The following is a 17621-nucleotide window of genomic DNA, read 5'->3' on the forward strand; positions in this document are numbered from 1 at the left end:
AGAGAGAGAGAGAGAGAGAACAGCTGCTCTGCATGGACCAGCAGACATTCAGAGAAAACAGAGTGAGGTCATGTCACGTGTTCTCCTTTTAACAGGGCGTGTCTGAGTCTGCTTGGCCACATGTTTACACACACACGGACGGACGCACACACACACACACACGGACGCACACGCACACACACCCTTACTATATACACTACCCTAATAAAACCATAAAGAAGTCCATGTTTTTTCCATGTGTTGGCTCTGTGTGTTTCTGCTGTAACGTGGTTCCACTGTGTGTTCTGCTGTAACGTGGTTCCACTGTGTGTTTCTGCTGTACGTGGTTCCACTGTGTGTTCTGCTGTAACGTGGTTCCACTGTGTGTTCTGCTGTAACGTGGTTCTCCACTGTGTGTTCTGCTGTAACGTGGTTCCACTGTGTGTTCTGCTGTAACGTGGTTCCACTGTGTGTTCTGCTGTAACGTGGTTCCACTGTGTGTTCTGCTGTAACGTGGTTCCACTGTGTGTTCTGCTGTAACGTGGTTCCACTGTGTGTTCTGCTGTAACGTGGTTCCACTGTGTGTGTTCTGCTGTAACGTGGTTCCACTGTGTGTTCTGCTGTAACGTGGTTCCACTGTGTGTTCTGCTGTAACGTGGTTCCACTGTGTGTTCTGCTGTAACGTGGTTCCACTGTGTGTTCTGCTGTAACGTGGTTCCACTGTGTGTTCTGCTGTAACGTGGTTCCACTGTGTGTTTCTGCTGTAACGTGGTTCCACTGTGTGTTTCTGCTGTAACGTGGTTCCACTGTGTGTTTCTGCTGTAACGTGGTTCCACTGTGTGTTTCTGCTGTAACGTGGTTCCACTGTGTGTTCTGCTGTAACGTGGTTCCACTGTGTGCGTTCTGCTGTAACGTGGTTCCACTGTGTGTTTCTGCTGTAACGTGGTTCCACTGTGTGTTTCTGCTGTAACGTGGTTCCACTGTGTGCGTTCTGCTGTAACGTGGTTCCACTGTGTGTTCTGCTGTAACGTGGTTCCACTGTGTGTTTCTGCTGTAACGTGGTTCCACTGTGTGTTCTGCTGTAACGTGGTTCCACTGTGTGTTCTGCTGTAACGTGGTTCCACTGTGTGTTCTGCTGTAACGTGGTTCTGTGTCTCTGTTCTGCTGTAACGTGGTTCCACTGTGTGTTCTGCTGTAACGTGGTTCTGTGTCTCTGTTCTGCTGTAACGTGGTTCCGTGTCTCTGTTCTGCAGTAACGTGGTTCCGTGTCTCTCTGTTCTGCTGTAACGTGGTTCCGTGTCTCTGTTCTGCTGTAACGTGGTTCCGTGTCTCTGTTCTGCAGTAACGTGGTTCCGTGTCTCTCTGTTCTGCTGTAACGTGGTTCTGTCTCTGTTCTGCTGTAACGTGGTTCTGTGTCTCTGTTCTGCTGTAACGTGGTTCCGTGTCTCTGTGTTCTGCTGTAACGTGGTTCCGTGTCTCTCTGTTCTGCTGTAACGTGGTTCTGTGTCTCTGTTCTGCTGTAACGTGGTTCCGTGTCTCTGTGTTCTGCTGTAACGTGGTTCCGTGTCTCTGTGTTCTGCTGTAACGTGGTTCCGTGTCTCTGTGTTCTGCTGTAACGTGGTTCTGTGTCTCTCTCTGTTCTGCTGTAACGTGGTTCCGTGTCTCTCTGTTCTGCAGTAACGTGGTTCTGTGTCTCTGTTCTGCTGTAACGTGGTTCCGTGTCTCTGTGTTCTGCAGGGCGACGTAGAGAAGGGTCTGGAGATGAAGAAGCTGGTTCTCTCCGGCTTCCTGGCCAGTGAGGAGATTTACATCAACCAGCTGGAGGCCCTGCTACTGGTGAGACACACACACACACACACACACACACACACACACACACACACACACACACACACACACACACACACACACACACACACAGCTACTGGTGAGAGACACACACACAAACATCCTCACTGCTGCTGGTGACACGCACACACACACACACACACACACACACAACTACTAGTGATACACACACACACACACAACTACTAGTGATACACACACACACACACAACTACTAGTGATACACACACACACACACAACTACTTGTGAGACACACACACACAACTACTGGGCTGAGCCCAAACGTCCGGACCTTCGAACATTCGTTCGTTACGTTGGCATTCAAATTCTAAGTCAAATAAAAAAAAATAATAATAATAAAAAAAAAATAATAATTATTATAAATATATATATATTTTTAATAAAAAACGGTTTGAACGTTCGTTCGAAAAATCCATTTACATAACAAAGCACAATACACACATACAGTAGAGTAGACTACCATACAACTGAAATTTTTTATAAAAAAAAGAAAATTCAGCTTAATAAAAATACAAGCACAGGCTTGGAAGGGTGGCACAGCGGTCTAAGCATCTGTCTACCACCACAGAGCCAGTGGGATCGAATCCAGCTGTGGTGCTTCCGGGTTGGCCGACCGTCCACACTAACACAATTGTCAGCGGGTGGGAAGCCAGCGTGGGTGGGTCCTGGTCGTTGTAAACAGCGACTCCTACAGCTCGGTCGGGGCGCCTGCACAGCAAGGGAAGGACCTGGGAGAGGTAGTGTGACCTTCCACACGTTACACTCTCCCAGTGAGAGTCCGGGCTGCCAGGTGAAAAGAAGCGGTGGGCTGGCTACACATGTGTCGGAGGAAGCATGTGATAGTATCCGCCCTCCCAGACCGACGGTAGGGGGTAGAGTGCGCAACGACCAGGTAGGGGATTGGGAATTGGCATAACGACTAACATTGGGAGGGGAGAAAAACGGAAAAAAGGAGGAAAAAAGATTAAAAAATAATAATAAATTATAAATACAAGCACAATAAAACGGTAACATCAACCTGTAGAAAAGTGCTACACATCAAAGCAGGAGCATCAGGTGGCAAGGATTTCAGATATATTTTTGTTTGAAGCAATTCAAGGAGATCGGGGAGGCCAATTAGAGACATGTCTGGAGGTCATTCCAGGACCAAGGGCCCAAATAAAATAGGCTTCTTTTGCTCGCCTCAACATTTAAAAAAGCATCTAGCTGCTGGATCTGAGATTGAGGGAGTTTTGAATTAATTCAAGCTTGGTACTGATGTACCATGGAAGTTTACCAAGAACTGCCTTATATATGAAAACATACCAGTGCTGCAACCTGCATGTAGCCAGTGAAGTCCAACCAATTAGTTTAGTTTCTTTAGTTTAGTTTAGTTTCTTTAATAGTTGTCATACAGAAGTACAGAATACAAAATGCTTCTTACTGTTACGCTCCAGAGACTGTGCTAGACAAGATAGTATCAAATAACATAGTATAGCATGTAATTTAGAAGAAGAAAATGAGGTCACAGTGTTCGGTATAGACATATGTACAATGTTCTGAGTTACCATATAATATACAATACTATGCAGTGTACTAATGTACAGTACTATATAGTGCAAAGCAGAAATGGGATGAGGTACAATTTAGGTACAATTTACAGTAAGGTGTACGAGTTGTAGTGCAATCCTTCATCAATAAATATAAAGTGTGGGGAGTGGGTGCTACAGTGTGTTTGTTTAAAGTGAGTGTGTGCTATAAAGTGTGTGGAGTGGGTGCTACAGTGTGTTTGTTTAAAGTTAGTGTGTGCGTGTGGATGTGTGTGCTATGTGCGTTTGATGGTTGTTGTTGTGTAGTGTTCATTGTTCGTTTAGCAGCCTGATGGCCTGGGGATAGAAGCTTCTTCTGAGTCTTTCTGTGCTCGCCTTGAGACTCCGGTATCGCTTGCCTGACCGCAGCAGTTCAAAGAGGCAGTTGTTCGGGTGACTGGAGTCTTTAATGATTCTCTTAGCCTTGCCCCTGCAACGCTTGTTGTAAATGTTCTGGAGGGTGGGGAGCCCCCCTCCAATTGTGCGTTCGGCTGAACGTGTCACTCTTTGTAGTCTGCTTCGGTCTTGTGCAGTGCTATTCCCAAACCAGGAGGTGATGTTGCCAGTCAGGATGCTCTCTATTGTACATGAGTAGAAGTTCTTAAGGATCTTCTGACTGACTTGGAACTTCCTTAGGCGCCTGAGGAAATAGAGGCGTTGTCGTGCCTTCTTCACAACACTGTCAATGTGTGTGGTCCATGTCAAGTCCTCGGATATGTAGGCTCCGAGGTACTTGAAGCTGTTGACTCTCTCAACCGGTGCCCCGTCGATGCTGAGGGGGCTGTAGTCCTTGACCCCCGACCTCCTGAAGTCCACAATCATCTCCTTTGTTTTGCTGACGTTCAGGGAGAGGCCGTTTTCCTGGCACCATCCCGCCAGGACCTTGACCTCTTCCAGGTAGGCCCTCTCGTCGTTGGCAGAGATCAGGCCCACCACCACTGTGTCGTCAGCAAATTTGATGATTGTATTGCTACTCCGCTGAGCCACACAGTCGTGTGTGTACAGGGAGTAGAGGAGGGGACTCAGAACACAGCCCTGGGGGGCCCCTATGTTGAGGGTGATGGATGAGGAGGTGCAGTTGCCTGCTCTCACCACCTGGGGTCTGCCCGTCAGGAAGTCCAAGACCCACTGGCAGAGGTCATAGTTCAAGCCCAGGTCCCTGAGCTTGGCTATGAGTATGGAGGGGACTATGGTATTGAATGCCGAGCTGTAGTCGATGAATAGCATTCTCACATAGTTCCCCTGCCTCTTGTCCAGGTGTGATGCTGCTGTGTGCAGCACATGGGCTATGGCGTCCTCCGTGGACCTGTTGGGGCGATATGCAAATTGCAGGGGGTCCATGTTGATGGGGAGGGAGGAGCAGATGTAGCCCTTTACTAGCTTCTCAAAGCACTTCATGGCTATGGAGGTGAGAGCTACAGGGCGGTAGTCGTTGAGGCAAGCAGGCTTGGATTTTTTGGGTACAGGGATAATAGTGGACTTCTTCAGGCAGGTGGGGATGACAGCCTGTTCTAAGGACAGGTTAAATATGTCAGTGAATACCGGGGCCAGTTGGTCGGCACAGACTTTTAGGACGCGGCCGGGGATGCCGTCCGGACCTGCTGCCTTCCTGATATTCACTTTTTTAAAGGTCCGCCTCACCTCATGCTCTGTTACCCTGAACACTGAGTCTCCATCAGCAGCAGACCCCCCCCCCCCCCCCCCGCCTCTGTCACTGTCCTCCTTACGTTGTATCGCGCCACCTTGTGGTCATTCATGTTGCCTGCCACTAGGCCGTCGTTATGAGTGCAGGGTCAGTTATCAGACAGAGCTGTATTAGTGGTTAGTATAAGTCTTTATTTGTCATCAGATTAACACACACACACACATGCGATGGGCGACCCACAGGAACACACACACACACATGCACTGAGTCGCTGACGAAATGTCCTTCCCCCCCCCAAGGGCAGCCGGGAGCGCCACGCCCCGGGGACCAATCCAAGTGCTCCTGTCCGTCTTCGTCAGGGACGCGACAGCGTTAGCGATCTATTGTGCATGTTTTTCCATTGGGTTTAACTTATCAGTAACTACAGTTCTGTTCTCTCTCATCCAGTCACTACAGCCATGTTCTGTTCTCTCTCATCCAGTCACTACAGCCACGTTCTGTTCTCTCTCATCCAGTCACTACAGTTCTGTTCTCTCTCATCCAGTCACTACAGTTCTGTTCTCTCTCATCCAGTCACTACAGCCACGTTCTGTTCAGCCCAAAGCCGCTGAGGCCCATGTTGACCCTGAGGGCACGTGTGGCAACCTGTGGTCGTGGACCCAGACAAGTGACACACATTCTTTTTTTTACAGATTTATTTTTAGCATTTTTCCAGCTTTTATTGGTCAGACATGACCGACAGAGGAGAGGGAGAACGGGAGAATATGTGGGGGAGGACATGCGGCAAATCCGAGCGGGAGGTGAACCTGGGTCGGCCGCGTGGGTCTGCGAGGCCACTGGGGCGCCCTGTGACACACTTTTTAAACAACAAAACAAATTTGAATACTCCAGCTGCTCTCCTCCCCCTGAAATAACTTCATAGACTTCAATAATGGACACATGCTGTACACAGTGCGGTCTTGTGTTGTTGTCTCTGTACTCCGTCTCCGTCTCCGTCTCTGTACTCCGTTGTATACGAACAGGTCGAAAAATACCTTGCGGAAAAAAATCTAATCTACGAATTCCAATCTGGCTTCAGAACATCCCACTCCACTGACACATGCCCTCTCTATTTAAACGACCACATCAAACAAGAGGTGGACGCGGGCAAATACTGCGGCATGGTCATTGTGGGATATTTGTGGATATCCTGATGAAGAATGTTCTCAGTCAACCGAGGTTTGGATAATAACAAAGGTTTATTAACCAAACAGATAGTAAGTACATAGAGAGAATGGCTGAGGGCTTCCCCCAGGTGATCAGCTGAAATGACCCAGGTAAGAAGACCTCGATTGTGGTCGGGAGGAGCCCTATATAGTTCAACAAGGGGGGGTGTGTGGTCCCATTTGATAGGTCAAATGGGGGGGGGGGTACAGGTTTGGGGAGAAAGGGGAGGGGAATGTCTTATTCCACAGAGAGGGGGGGGGGGCACAGGTAAGGGGGACACAGGGGAGGGGAGTATATTTACATGCGGACATTATATTATACCACATCATGCTGGACCTACAAAAGGCCTTCGACACTGTCAATCACACCATTCTGATTGACAAGCTAAAAGCAATTGGTTTTGATAGTCTATCAGTGAGCTGGATGCAATCCTACCTGGAGGGGAGAGAGCAGATGGTGGAGGTAAACGGTACCCTATCCCCCCCCCTCACAGTAAACTGTGGTGTTCCACAAGGAAGCATACTAGGTCCGCTACTGTTCCTAATTTATGCAAATGACATGTCGTCAGCTTGTGACTGCAACTTGTTCCTGTTTGCGGTCGACTCAGCCCTGCTGGTCTCTGACAAGAACAAGTTACAGGTTGAAAAAACCCTCAGCTCAGAACTAGGCAAAATCTGCATATGGCTCGCTGATAACAAACTATCATTACACATGGGCAAAACAGAGTCCATTCTCTTCGGTTCAAATAACAAACTCAGCAAGACCGACGGCTTCTCAGTTACAGTGGGTGACAATATTGTCACAAGGAAAGAAGATATTACCTACCTGGGTTCCATCCTAGAGGCAAATCTTTCCTGTGACAAAATGGCATCCAATGTAATAAAAAAAGTCAACCAACGAACACGATTCTTGTACCGGATCTCCTCACTGGTAAACAAGAATACCCTGAAGACTCTAGCAGGAGCACTCATTCAAGGGTACTACGACTATGCTTGCACCTCATGGTACCAAAGCACCTCAAAGGCGCTAAAAACAAAATTACAAACATCTCAAAACAAACTGGTCAGACTACTGCTTGACCTGACTCCTAGAACCCACCTCACCCCTGCCCACTTTGACAACCTAGGATGGCTTAGAGTAGACGACAGAGTACAGCAACTTGCAATGGGCCTGGTCTACAAGATACACTACACGACCAAGGTACCCATGTACATGACAAAATACTTCCCAAAGGTCAGTGAATACCACGATCACAACACCAGAGGGAGCTCCACAAATCATGTTAAACCCAGATTCGGCTCAAACAAGGGACTAAACACGTTTCGCAATTATGCCACATCAATGTGGAACGCCCTACCTAAAGCTGTAAAGGAATGTGAATCACTACCCACTTTCAAAAACACTCTCAAAAAACACCTAAGGGAGACTGCAACTCGAAACTGGCCCCTGTAAATGTCCGAACACAACCCCATCCAATGTACAGTAAATTACCAAGTATGGTCTTGTCAATAATCCAATGTACAGTGTTGTTTGTACAGTTGTACAGTGTCCCCCACCCACCCCTCCTACCCAACCCCCCCCCCCCCAACCCCCCCCCCCCCCCACCCCCCACTCCTACCCAACCCCCCCCCCCCCCCCCCCCCCCCAACCAGCTCCAATGTACAGTCCCCCCCCACCCCCACCTACCCAATCCAATGTACAGTTTCTACGCCTAATGTATATACTATTTTCTTTCTGGACTCTTTTTGTATCACAAACAGTACTGTAATTGCAAATCTGGTATGTCATAAATGTATAGATGTAGCAGTACTGTCTATCTGTATGTCTTGTGTGTCATATATGTTACGATGAATTGAAAATGGGGGACCCTGATGTAAACAAGACGAAAGTCTTTCTCTGGTCTGCATCCCCTTAACAATTGTATGTATTGAGCTGTACTGTACTGTACCCATTCTGCAATCTGTTAATAAAGTTTTCATTCATTCATTCATTCATTCATTCATTCATTCATTAATTCATTCTCCAGCACATCGGATTGGAAATGGAACAGTGATTATGGGGTGCAGACTTTCAGCACAGATATGATCATGTGTATAACCACATTAGCGTCCTCACCTAAATGACTGCTATCGTGCACATCATGACCTTTTAAAAACTAGTGCCAAAGCATTATTGTAAATATTATCATGACTTATAACTCAATCGGCATAAGACCACACGGGTGAAAATTACTTGGCTTAACAACTAAATTGGCGGATGGGAGATAATGTGAAAAGAAATGCCTGGATGTCACATTTAACTAGACCTGCCGTTTTCTTCTCTTTAAAAAGAAAAAAATATCAGAATCAGAAAGGTCTTTATTTGCCAAGTAGTTTTCACATACAAGGAATTTGCTTTGGACGTTATCGGTGCGACATTAGCGGACAGACATTAACAGACAGATAATACAATAAAGAGGAGGAGTCAAATAAAATGAAATATGAGCCAACAATATAATATATGAGCCAATATGAGCCAACAATAGAATAATATAATTATGAAATAAAATATAGGCCAGGGCGGTACAACTGTAAATAAGAGGTTGAATAAAATGAGATGGGATATAAACTAAATTAATTATAGCACAATAGAATATAGTAAAATTTTAAGTGAAAATAAAATAGGAATAGGCCAGGACTGTACAACTGGGCAGATGTGGTCAATTTACCCCATTTTCATGTGAAATATCATTGTTTGTATATTCAGGGGGGTGCCATTCCGCTCACCCACATACAGAGAGAGTCCACTGGCTCTGCTCCAGGGGCGTGCACGGACAATTTGGGGGGCAGGGGCTCAAGGGGGGGCATGCGGGGTACTTTCAAAAATAGATATGGTCTATTTCTTTCGTGGATAGTAGTATACATTTCCGTCTTCACATCTTTCATGAATAGTAGTGGCCATTTTCGTCTTCATATATATAAATATATAAATAATATAATAATAATATAATATATAAAAAGATATACAGTATATATATTGTGACAGACTCTGGGGTGTTTTGAGCTGTCAGTGACCAGATTAATTAATTAATAACATACACACGGCACAAAGTAGAAGCACGTTTAACAGCAGTTTTATTGCTGTTTAGGGGAAAAGGAGAGGTTAGTGAGAACGTCAGCCAGATTGGTAATTCTTGAGAATCGTCTTGGTCCGTTAGCGGGGGTCGGTACACATAGAGCCGTTCTCATACGGGCGGGGGCTGATCCGGGAGAAGAGATGTTGGGCAAGCAGGGGTCGATACACTTGCGGGTTCTCAGACGACCGGGGGTTATGGCACACAGCGGGGTCCTCCTTCCGAAAGCAGATAAACACAGCATGGGGTCGCACGGACAATAATCTTCCTCCTCTTCTCGCTCTCTCTCTCTTCTCTTACTCACGTCCTCTCTTTCCGTACAGGTTTCGCCTCAGCTACTCCAATGATCCTTTCTCTCTGTCTCAATTTTCTATGCTGCTTGATTGTGTGTTGATTGCGCTCACCTGTCCTGGGCGCGTCTGACACAGGTGCGCTGCATTGGCGCTGACGCGCTCTGCTCTGCCCGGGAGTCTCCTCGAATTCCCTAATATGGGCATATGCCCCACCTTGGCCGATACATAGCGGCCTTCAGTTACCACGCTAGCCGGTCTGCCACAATATTATTATTATTATAAAAAAAAAGGGCACTTGGGGCAAAAGGGCAGGGCCTCAAGCCCCCCTTCGGTCCCATCCGTGCACGCCACTGTAAGTACTAACAGCTGAGGAAACCCGACTGTAGACAATGAGGTAAGACTGTGGCGAGGAGTCTCCTCCTCCTCCTCCTCCTCCTCCTCCTCCTCCTCACTTCTGCTCTCCTCGGCCCTCTGTCACACAGAGCAGCAGACCATCATCATACTGTACACAACTACACTGTTCCTATTCAGTGTTTTGTTCCACGTCCCTGTTGCTTTTAGTGTTTGTTCTTCTGCAGGTTGTAGAGATGTATTGTCTGCTATCTATCTACACAGTGATAGTGAAGGCAGAGATGTGTGTCTGTGTGTCTGTGTGTGCGCGTGCGTGTGTTGTTGTTGTTGTTGTTGTTAAAGGTCAGTGTCTCTGCCTGGCTTGGCTACTGACACAGCCACACCAGGTCTGTTCCTGGTTCAGAGGTGATGAATGGAATGAACCCTTCCTCATTTCTCCTCTCCTCCACATCTCTCATCTCCTTTCCTCTTCTCTCCCCCTCTCCTCCTCTATCATCTCCTCATCTCTCCTCTCATTTCCTCATATATCCTCTCCTTTCCTCATCTATCCTCTCCTTTCCTCATCTATCCTCTCCTTTCCTCATCTCTCCTCCTCTCCTCCTCTCCCCTCTCCTTTCCTCTTCTCTCCCCCTCTCCTCCTCTATCATCTCCTCATCTCTCCTCTCATTTCCTCATATATCCTCTCCTTTCCTCATCTATCCTCTCCTTTCCTCATCTATCCTCTCCTTTCCTCATCTCTCCTCCTCTCCTCCTCTCCCCTCTCCTTTCCTCTTCTCTCCCTCTCTCCTCCTCTATCATCTCCTCATCTCTCCTCTCCTTTCCTCATCTATCCTCTCCTTTCCTCATCTATCCTCTCCTTTCCTCATCTCTCCTCCTCTCCTCCTCTCCTCATTTCTCCTCTCCTTTCCTCATCTCTCCTCCCCCCTCTATCCTCTCATCATCTCCTTTCCTCATCTCTCCTCCCCTCCTCTATCCTCTCATCATCTCCTTTCCTTATCTCTCCTCCCCTCCTCTATCCTCTCCTCATCTCTCCTTCTTTCCTCATCTCTCCTCCCCTCTCTCCTCTCCTCATCTCTCCTCCCCTCCTCATCTCTCCTCTCCTCTCTCCTCTCCTCATCTCTCCTCCCCTCCTCATCTCTCCTCTCCTCTATCCTCACCTCATCTCTCCTCCCCTCCTCCTCTATCATCCTCTCATCTCTCCCCTGTGTTCTCCTGTCTAATCACACTTCAGAGTCAGTGCTCTCTTGTGTCCATCAGGACCAGCTGCACGTGATGCTCTTACTGCAGCTCCATCACTCACTCCATGTTCCACTCCATCACATCCATGATAGTGGAGTTGTGCTGTGAGTGTGACGTGAGCTCATGCCAAAGAGCACTACTGTTAATGGCATTAACATATTACTTTTAATATTATGATATATTTTGATATAGCACTGGGATGTGTCAAGTTGTGATATGATACATATTTTGAAAGTGTCAAAATCCCCAATAATCCTTTAAATGTTTAGATTACATAGCAACATAATAGTGAAGTAAGGCAATTGATCAAATGTTTCAAGTATTGTAGTAATGTAGAATAAAGTAATAGGTAAACCACGATTTCTTAATTCAGTTGTAAATAAAGCAAAATAATATAGAGGAAGGGATGAGACCCATGTGATGATGTCATCACAAACGGCATCAGGCTCTGTGGCACAGTGGTCAGCACTGCTGCCTCACAGCAAGAAGGTCCTGGGTTCAGAACCCCAGCAGGGGGCCTTTCTGTGTGGAGTTAGCATGTTCTCTCCCTGTGTTCGCGTGTGTTTCCTCCAGGGACTCCGGTTTCCTCCCACACCATAAAGACACGCATGTTAGGCAGGGACTACAGATGGAAACCTGCTCATTAGCTAATTCTGGCACATTTACATTGATGTGGAAACTGAAGATGTTGATTAATATGCACCGTCCCTGGGTAAGAAATAAATAAACTTAAACTTAGAAGAGAACTGTTGTATAAACAGTAATGATGTAATGATCAGGGTCCTTGAAGTCAGTGCTTAAAGTGCTTGATTTTTTACAAAAAAAGGCCAAGGCCTGGAATTCCTTGAAAACTGCCCATTTTTGCCCAAAGTGCTTAAAAAGTCCTTGAAATTCAAATCAACCATTCGCATTTAAAGTTTTGTTAATCCATGATAACATTGTTCTGAATCAAGAAATTGTTTCCATTTAAAGTGTAACTAATTGTCGGAAATTGGTTTTAAGGCATAAATATTGGATCAAATTTCAATGAAAAATAGTGCTTGTAAAAGTACTTGAAAGTCCTTGAATTTCTTTTTGCAATGTCTGTGGGAACCCTGGTAATGATGGTCTCTCTCTCCCCCTCACTCTCTCTCTCCCCCCCCTCTCTCCCCCTCTCTCTCTCTCTCCCTCCCTCTCCCCCCCCCTCTCTCCCCCTCTCTCCCTCCCTCCCCCCCCTCTCTCCCCCTCCCTCCCTCCCTCTCCCTCCCCCTCCCCCCTCCCTCCCCCCTCCCTCCCTCCCCCCTCCAGCCCATGCGCCCCCTCAAGGGCACGGCCACCACCTCGCAGCCGGTGCTCAGCCTCCAGCAGGTGGAGACCATCTTCTACAAGATCCAGGACATCTCTGAGATCCACAAGGAGTTCTACGACGCCCTCTCCCCCAACATCCAGCAGTGGGACGAGCACGTCACCGTGGGACACCTGTTCCAGAAACTGGTGAGAGAGAGAGAGAGAGAGAGAGCGAGAGAGAGAGAGAGAGAGAGAGAGAGAGAGAGGGGGGGAGGGAGAGAGAGAGACTGGGGTGAAATGGTTAGTGATTGAAGATTTAAACCGATTGAAGTATTGAGTCACATGGAGAAGGCTCTGTCCCTGGCCTTGTCCCTGCAGGGGTTAAAGTGGGGTCTGGCAGGTCGGGGAACCTCAACTCCAGTGCAGCGTGGAACATGCTGCACCTCAAGATAACTCCCAATGTACTGTGCTGCTGTGGTGGACTTGTTGTCTTTATGGACAGACTGTGCTGCTCTGGTGGACTTGTTGTCTTTATGGACAGACTGTGCTGCTCTGGTGGACTTGTTGTCTTTATGGACAGACTGTGCTGCTCTGGTGGACTTGTTGTCTTTATGGACAGACTGTGCTGCTCTGGTGGACTTGTTGTCTTTATGGACAGACTGTGCTGCTCTGGTGGACTTGTTGTCTTTATGGACAGACTGTGCTGCTATGGTGGACTTGTTGTCTTTATGGACAGACTGTGCTGCTCTGGTGGACTTGTTGTCTTTATGGACAGACTGTGCTGCTCTGGTGGACTTGTTGTCTTTATGGACAGACTGTGCTGCTCTGGTGGACTTGTTGTCTTTATGGACAGACTGTGCTGTGCTGCTGTGGCTCTGGGCTGTGCTGCTGCTCTCTACAATATATTAACAGATGCTACACAGGCTGTCATACTGTCATGGCTGCTTTCCAACATGGTATACAAGTTTGGCAAGTGATACTAAAGAGCATCATCAGCTTAAACTCACATTGATGACTGCTACCCGCGACCTAACGGAGACCAGTGATACCACAGCAAGATTCAAGATTCAATCGTTTATTAACATTTCAATTAAACATTGATTGGAATGTGTCTTGGTGAGTGCGCACAGCCAGGTAAATAACAATCATACACATAACAGTACAGCATAATACTCATCAGCATAGATGAGGAAATAATACACATAAACGAAATACTCATAGGCATTAGGCATACAGATACATAATAAAGTGTCTGGAGTATTTATTTTTAGCATTTTTAAGAGGTTGATCTGGGCGATCATAGCCTGAACAGATTGTGAGTTAAGTAAGGCCCAAATTAAATTGACATTATCAACTTCAGAGGCCAGAATGTGGGACCTATATACACATTTACTATCCAATAGCATTGTGAGGCTGAACAACAGGAACCATTGACTATGTAAATGTGCTCAAAGAATTTAAAATAAACATTTACAGACTTTTTTTTTTAAATACCTAAAAGCTAAAAGTGATGTTGTAATTTTGCAACCGAGGGCCTTACAGGGTTTTAAGGGGGAACTATTTTACTATTTCTTTCACTATTTGGGCACTTTTACACAATTCCTGTGAGTCTATGGAACACCTCTGTAAGGTTTTTTTCAAAAAAATTCATTGTTTTGTATTTCTAATCAAGTACTCAAATACAGCATTTTTCTACCTCAAGATCTTAAGCCGTTTTGAGGCTGGGCTCCAACCACTGTGTGGCCTGGTGCCAACTGCCACATTATTATGCAGCTGAGAAATATCTGACATCACAGATATGCACATTTTCAGATGACTCAGTTCAGTGAGGGTGAATATTGTGAGAGGAGAATTGGAAGACTGCGCCAATATGAGAATTAGAGACATAGCTCCTATTAATATAAGTCCACATAGCTAGGAAACAATGCTAAACACTGAAAAAGGCCATTTATAAGATGGTTCCCCTTTAAGGGCCCTCACTGCCTTCAGATACGAGCTGTTGCTGAAGCGAGTGGTTTACAATATACTACTCTTGAACCTTCTTCTAGAAGAGTGGGGTCACTGATTATTTTCAGACTCATCTTTCACAAGTAGGAATTGTATAATATATCACTCAGTAGATCTTGACCAATGCTTTTTGAAGCTACCTTCACTACCCTGTTCAACCCTTTCACTACCACACTACAGACGGTGGTAGTGAAAGGGTTAACCTTATGTAGTGTGGTAGTGAAAGGGTTAACCTTCTGTAGTGTGGTAGTGAAAAGGTCAACCTTCTGTCGTGTGGTGGTGAAAGGGTTAACCCTTTGTTGTGTGGCAGTGAAAGGGTTAACCTTCTGTATTGTCGCTGTGGAAGGGTTAACCCTTTGGTGGTGTGGTAGTGAAAGGTTTAAGCCCCTTCCTTGTCGCCATAGGAGCAGCCACCAGACCATACTGTGACGGAGACAATGTGAGAACACGCTCTCGCACAGCTCTATAAAAGTCACGCACCCCCGCTTTAGAAACCCCAGACTTCCTGAGCCGTCGGTGAGCTTTCTTCACTCTGTGGCTGACATTGTTGTTCCATATAAGGTCAGAGGAAGTGATGGTCCCCAGGAACCTGAAGCGGTCTGTACTGTTTCAACAACCTGCTCATGATAATAACCAGGGCCTGCGGCTCCGCTCTGTCACGCCCTGCACCGCGCCAAACCACTCCATTACTGTCAACTTTAGTACCAACTACCCTGTTCCATAGCCTGCACTTAACCTTAACCCTTTCACTGCCACACTACCAAACGGTTAACCCTTTACCGTCGGCAGTGTGATAGTAAAGGGTTAACCTTCTGTTGTGTAGAAGTGAAAGGGTTAACCTTCTGTGTATTGTCGCAGTGAAAGGGTTAACCTTCTGTGTATTGTCGCAGTGAAAGGGTTAACCTTCTGTAGTGTGGCAGTGAAAGGGTTAAGCTCTAGGGTCCCCCAATGGATCATAAATCGATCAATACAGATTAATTAATGTTGTGTTTCTTTTTCAAATGTAGCCAAGAGTGGGGGCGGCTAGGTGGTGCAGTGGGCAAGGCGCTCGCCACCAATGCAGGAGACGCTGGGTTCGAGCCCAGCTCTCCGCATTGCTATCAGCTTGGCTGGTCGTTCATACTAACACAATTGGCAGTGTTAGGGGTGGGAAAGCTGATGGGTGGGGATCGGACGTTGTGGACAGCGACTCCTACAGGTCGGTTGGTGCGCCTGCGCAGCAGAATCAGGAAGCGACGGGGGCGGCGTGTCCCTCCCAAGCAGACCCTTGCCGCTGAGAGACCGCGCTGTGCAGGTGAAAAGATGCGACAGCTGCCTCCTCGAGTACCGGAGGGGACACGTGATGCAAGGCTTCGTCCACATTGCAGCCGACCAGTGGGAGGCATGGCCTAACAGCGTTCGAGACAGGGGAGGGGAGAATTGGACGATACGAAATTGGGATGGGAGAAAAATTGAAAATGGGAGAAAAAGTAGATAAAAAAAATAAAAATGTAGCCAAGAGTAAAGACCCTAACCCTATCAAAACAGCAGTCGAAGTGTATTATTTTCAGCACTACGTTTGTTTACCGATGTTTTAATTTTTTTTTGGAAAATAAGAGAGTTTCTCTGAAATAAGAGTTTCTCTGAATAATGTGAACTCTGTGCATTGCATCGGCCCTATCCATAGATGTATGACTTGGCCATAATAATGTAATTTATAGGCCTGATCTTCTATATTATATATTCAAATGCATTATTATTCAAATTACATGTGTCCGGATGGCAGAATTCAGTACTGTATCTACAAATCCTTTTCTTTGATCCACTTTTTTCTCCTTATTTTCTTTTGTTTTTCTCCCATCCCAATTTAGTCATGCCAATTCCCCCCTCCCCTGTCTTGATCGTTGCTCGCATGTGCCCCCCACTGGTCGGTCGAGCAACGTTCAAGACAGGGGAGGGGAGAATTGGCACGGCTAAATTGGGATGGGAGAAAAAAATAGAAAAAGTGGATACAAAAAAATATATAAACTTGAACCCTGGTTAGATGTATTGACACTCACATACACCTCGCATGCACACTTCTCACACTCAGTCGCTGTTTAATCCATCTCTATCACAGACTAAACTTAATCTGCAATGTGCTCAAACACCACACCTAAAACGATGCTGGAGAATATTTTTATTTCATTGCATTTCAAACAATTTTTTTTTTTTTTATTATCTTTCTTCCCCTCCTTTTTCCCGATTTTTCTCCCATCCCACCCTTCCTGGTTGTTGCGTACTTTCCCCTACTGTTGGTCCGGGAGACCGGAGACTGTCACATGCTTTCCTCCGACGCATGTGCAGCCTGGGGCAGGCCAACCTGGCCGCGCAGGTTCTCACCGGGGAGAGTGTAGCGTGTGGGAGGCCACACTATCTCTCCTCAGTTCCAACCCTCGCTGAGCAGGCGCCCCGACCGAACTGTAGGGGTCGCTGTCCACAACGCCCAGGACCCACCCTTCAGCTTCCCACCCCCTGATACAGCCAATTGTATCAGCGTGAGAGGACAGCCAAGCTGATAGCAACGCCGGGAGCTGGATTCGAACAGGCGAATCCTAGTGTCTCCCGGTGTTGGTGACGAACGTAATCTCCGTGCGCCACCTGCCCCCCCTCAAACCATTATTTAATTTTGAAAGTCAACTGAGGTTTCCCTAATTTACAGTCACATTCCAATAATGATGTAGTATAAAGGAGGTAGCTTACCAATAAGGGCCTTAAAATTAATACCAGTGTTTGCTGTGCCTCTTTGTCAGAGAGGACCAACCGACCTTCTCATAGAGGACACTGTGATGAGTGTCGTGTTTATCATTGGTGATGAATCTGAGGGCAGAGTGACGGAGTCCAAGGATGTAAGCAGGGAACAAAATTAACACCCGCCAAACGCCAATGGCGTGTAGATTTCCTCTTTGGCTGGTAAATTACGGAGGCTACTCAGCCACTCTGGCGTGTAGAAATTTTTTGAGCCATATGAGCATATGAGAGTATTATAGTAATAATAACACATGGCGATATACTAAAAAGCTATTTATCATTTTTGGCTGGTAAAAAGCTGCGTGGCTGGTAGTTT

The 17621-nt window shown here is 46.6% G+C and overlaps 1 protein-coding gene across 1 annotated transcript; it reads left to right on the forward strand.

Annotated features, from left to right (window-relative positions):
• Positions 1–1716: 1716 nt before the first annotated feature.
• On the forward strand, positions 1717–17403 carry LOC311247600 (active breakpoint cluster region-related protein-like; the record flags this gene model as incomplete). The annotated part of the gene is made up of 3 exons (XM_084338628.1): positions 1717–1815; positions 12551–12736; positions 17308–17403. Coding segments are annotated over 3 exons (381 nt in total), but the record flags the coding sequence as incomplete, so codon positions are not given.
• Between the last annotated feature and the right edge of the window lie 218 nt (positions 17404–17621).

The sequence above is a fragment of the Notolepis coatsorum genome (assembly GCF_963971535.1).
Source record: "Notolepis coatsorum genome assembly, contig: SCAFFOLD_3273, whole genome shotgun sequence".
In the NCBI taxonomy this organism is placed as follows: Eukaryota; Metazoa; Chordata; class Actinopteri; order Aulopiformes; family Paralepididae; genus Notolepis; species Notolepis coatsorum.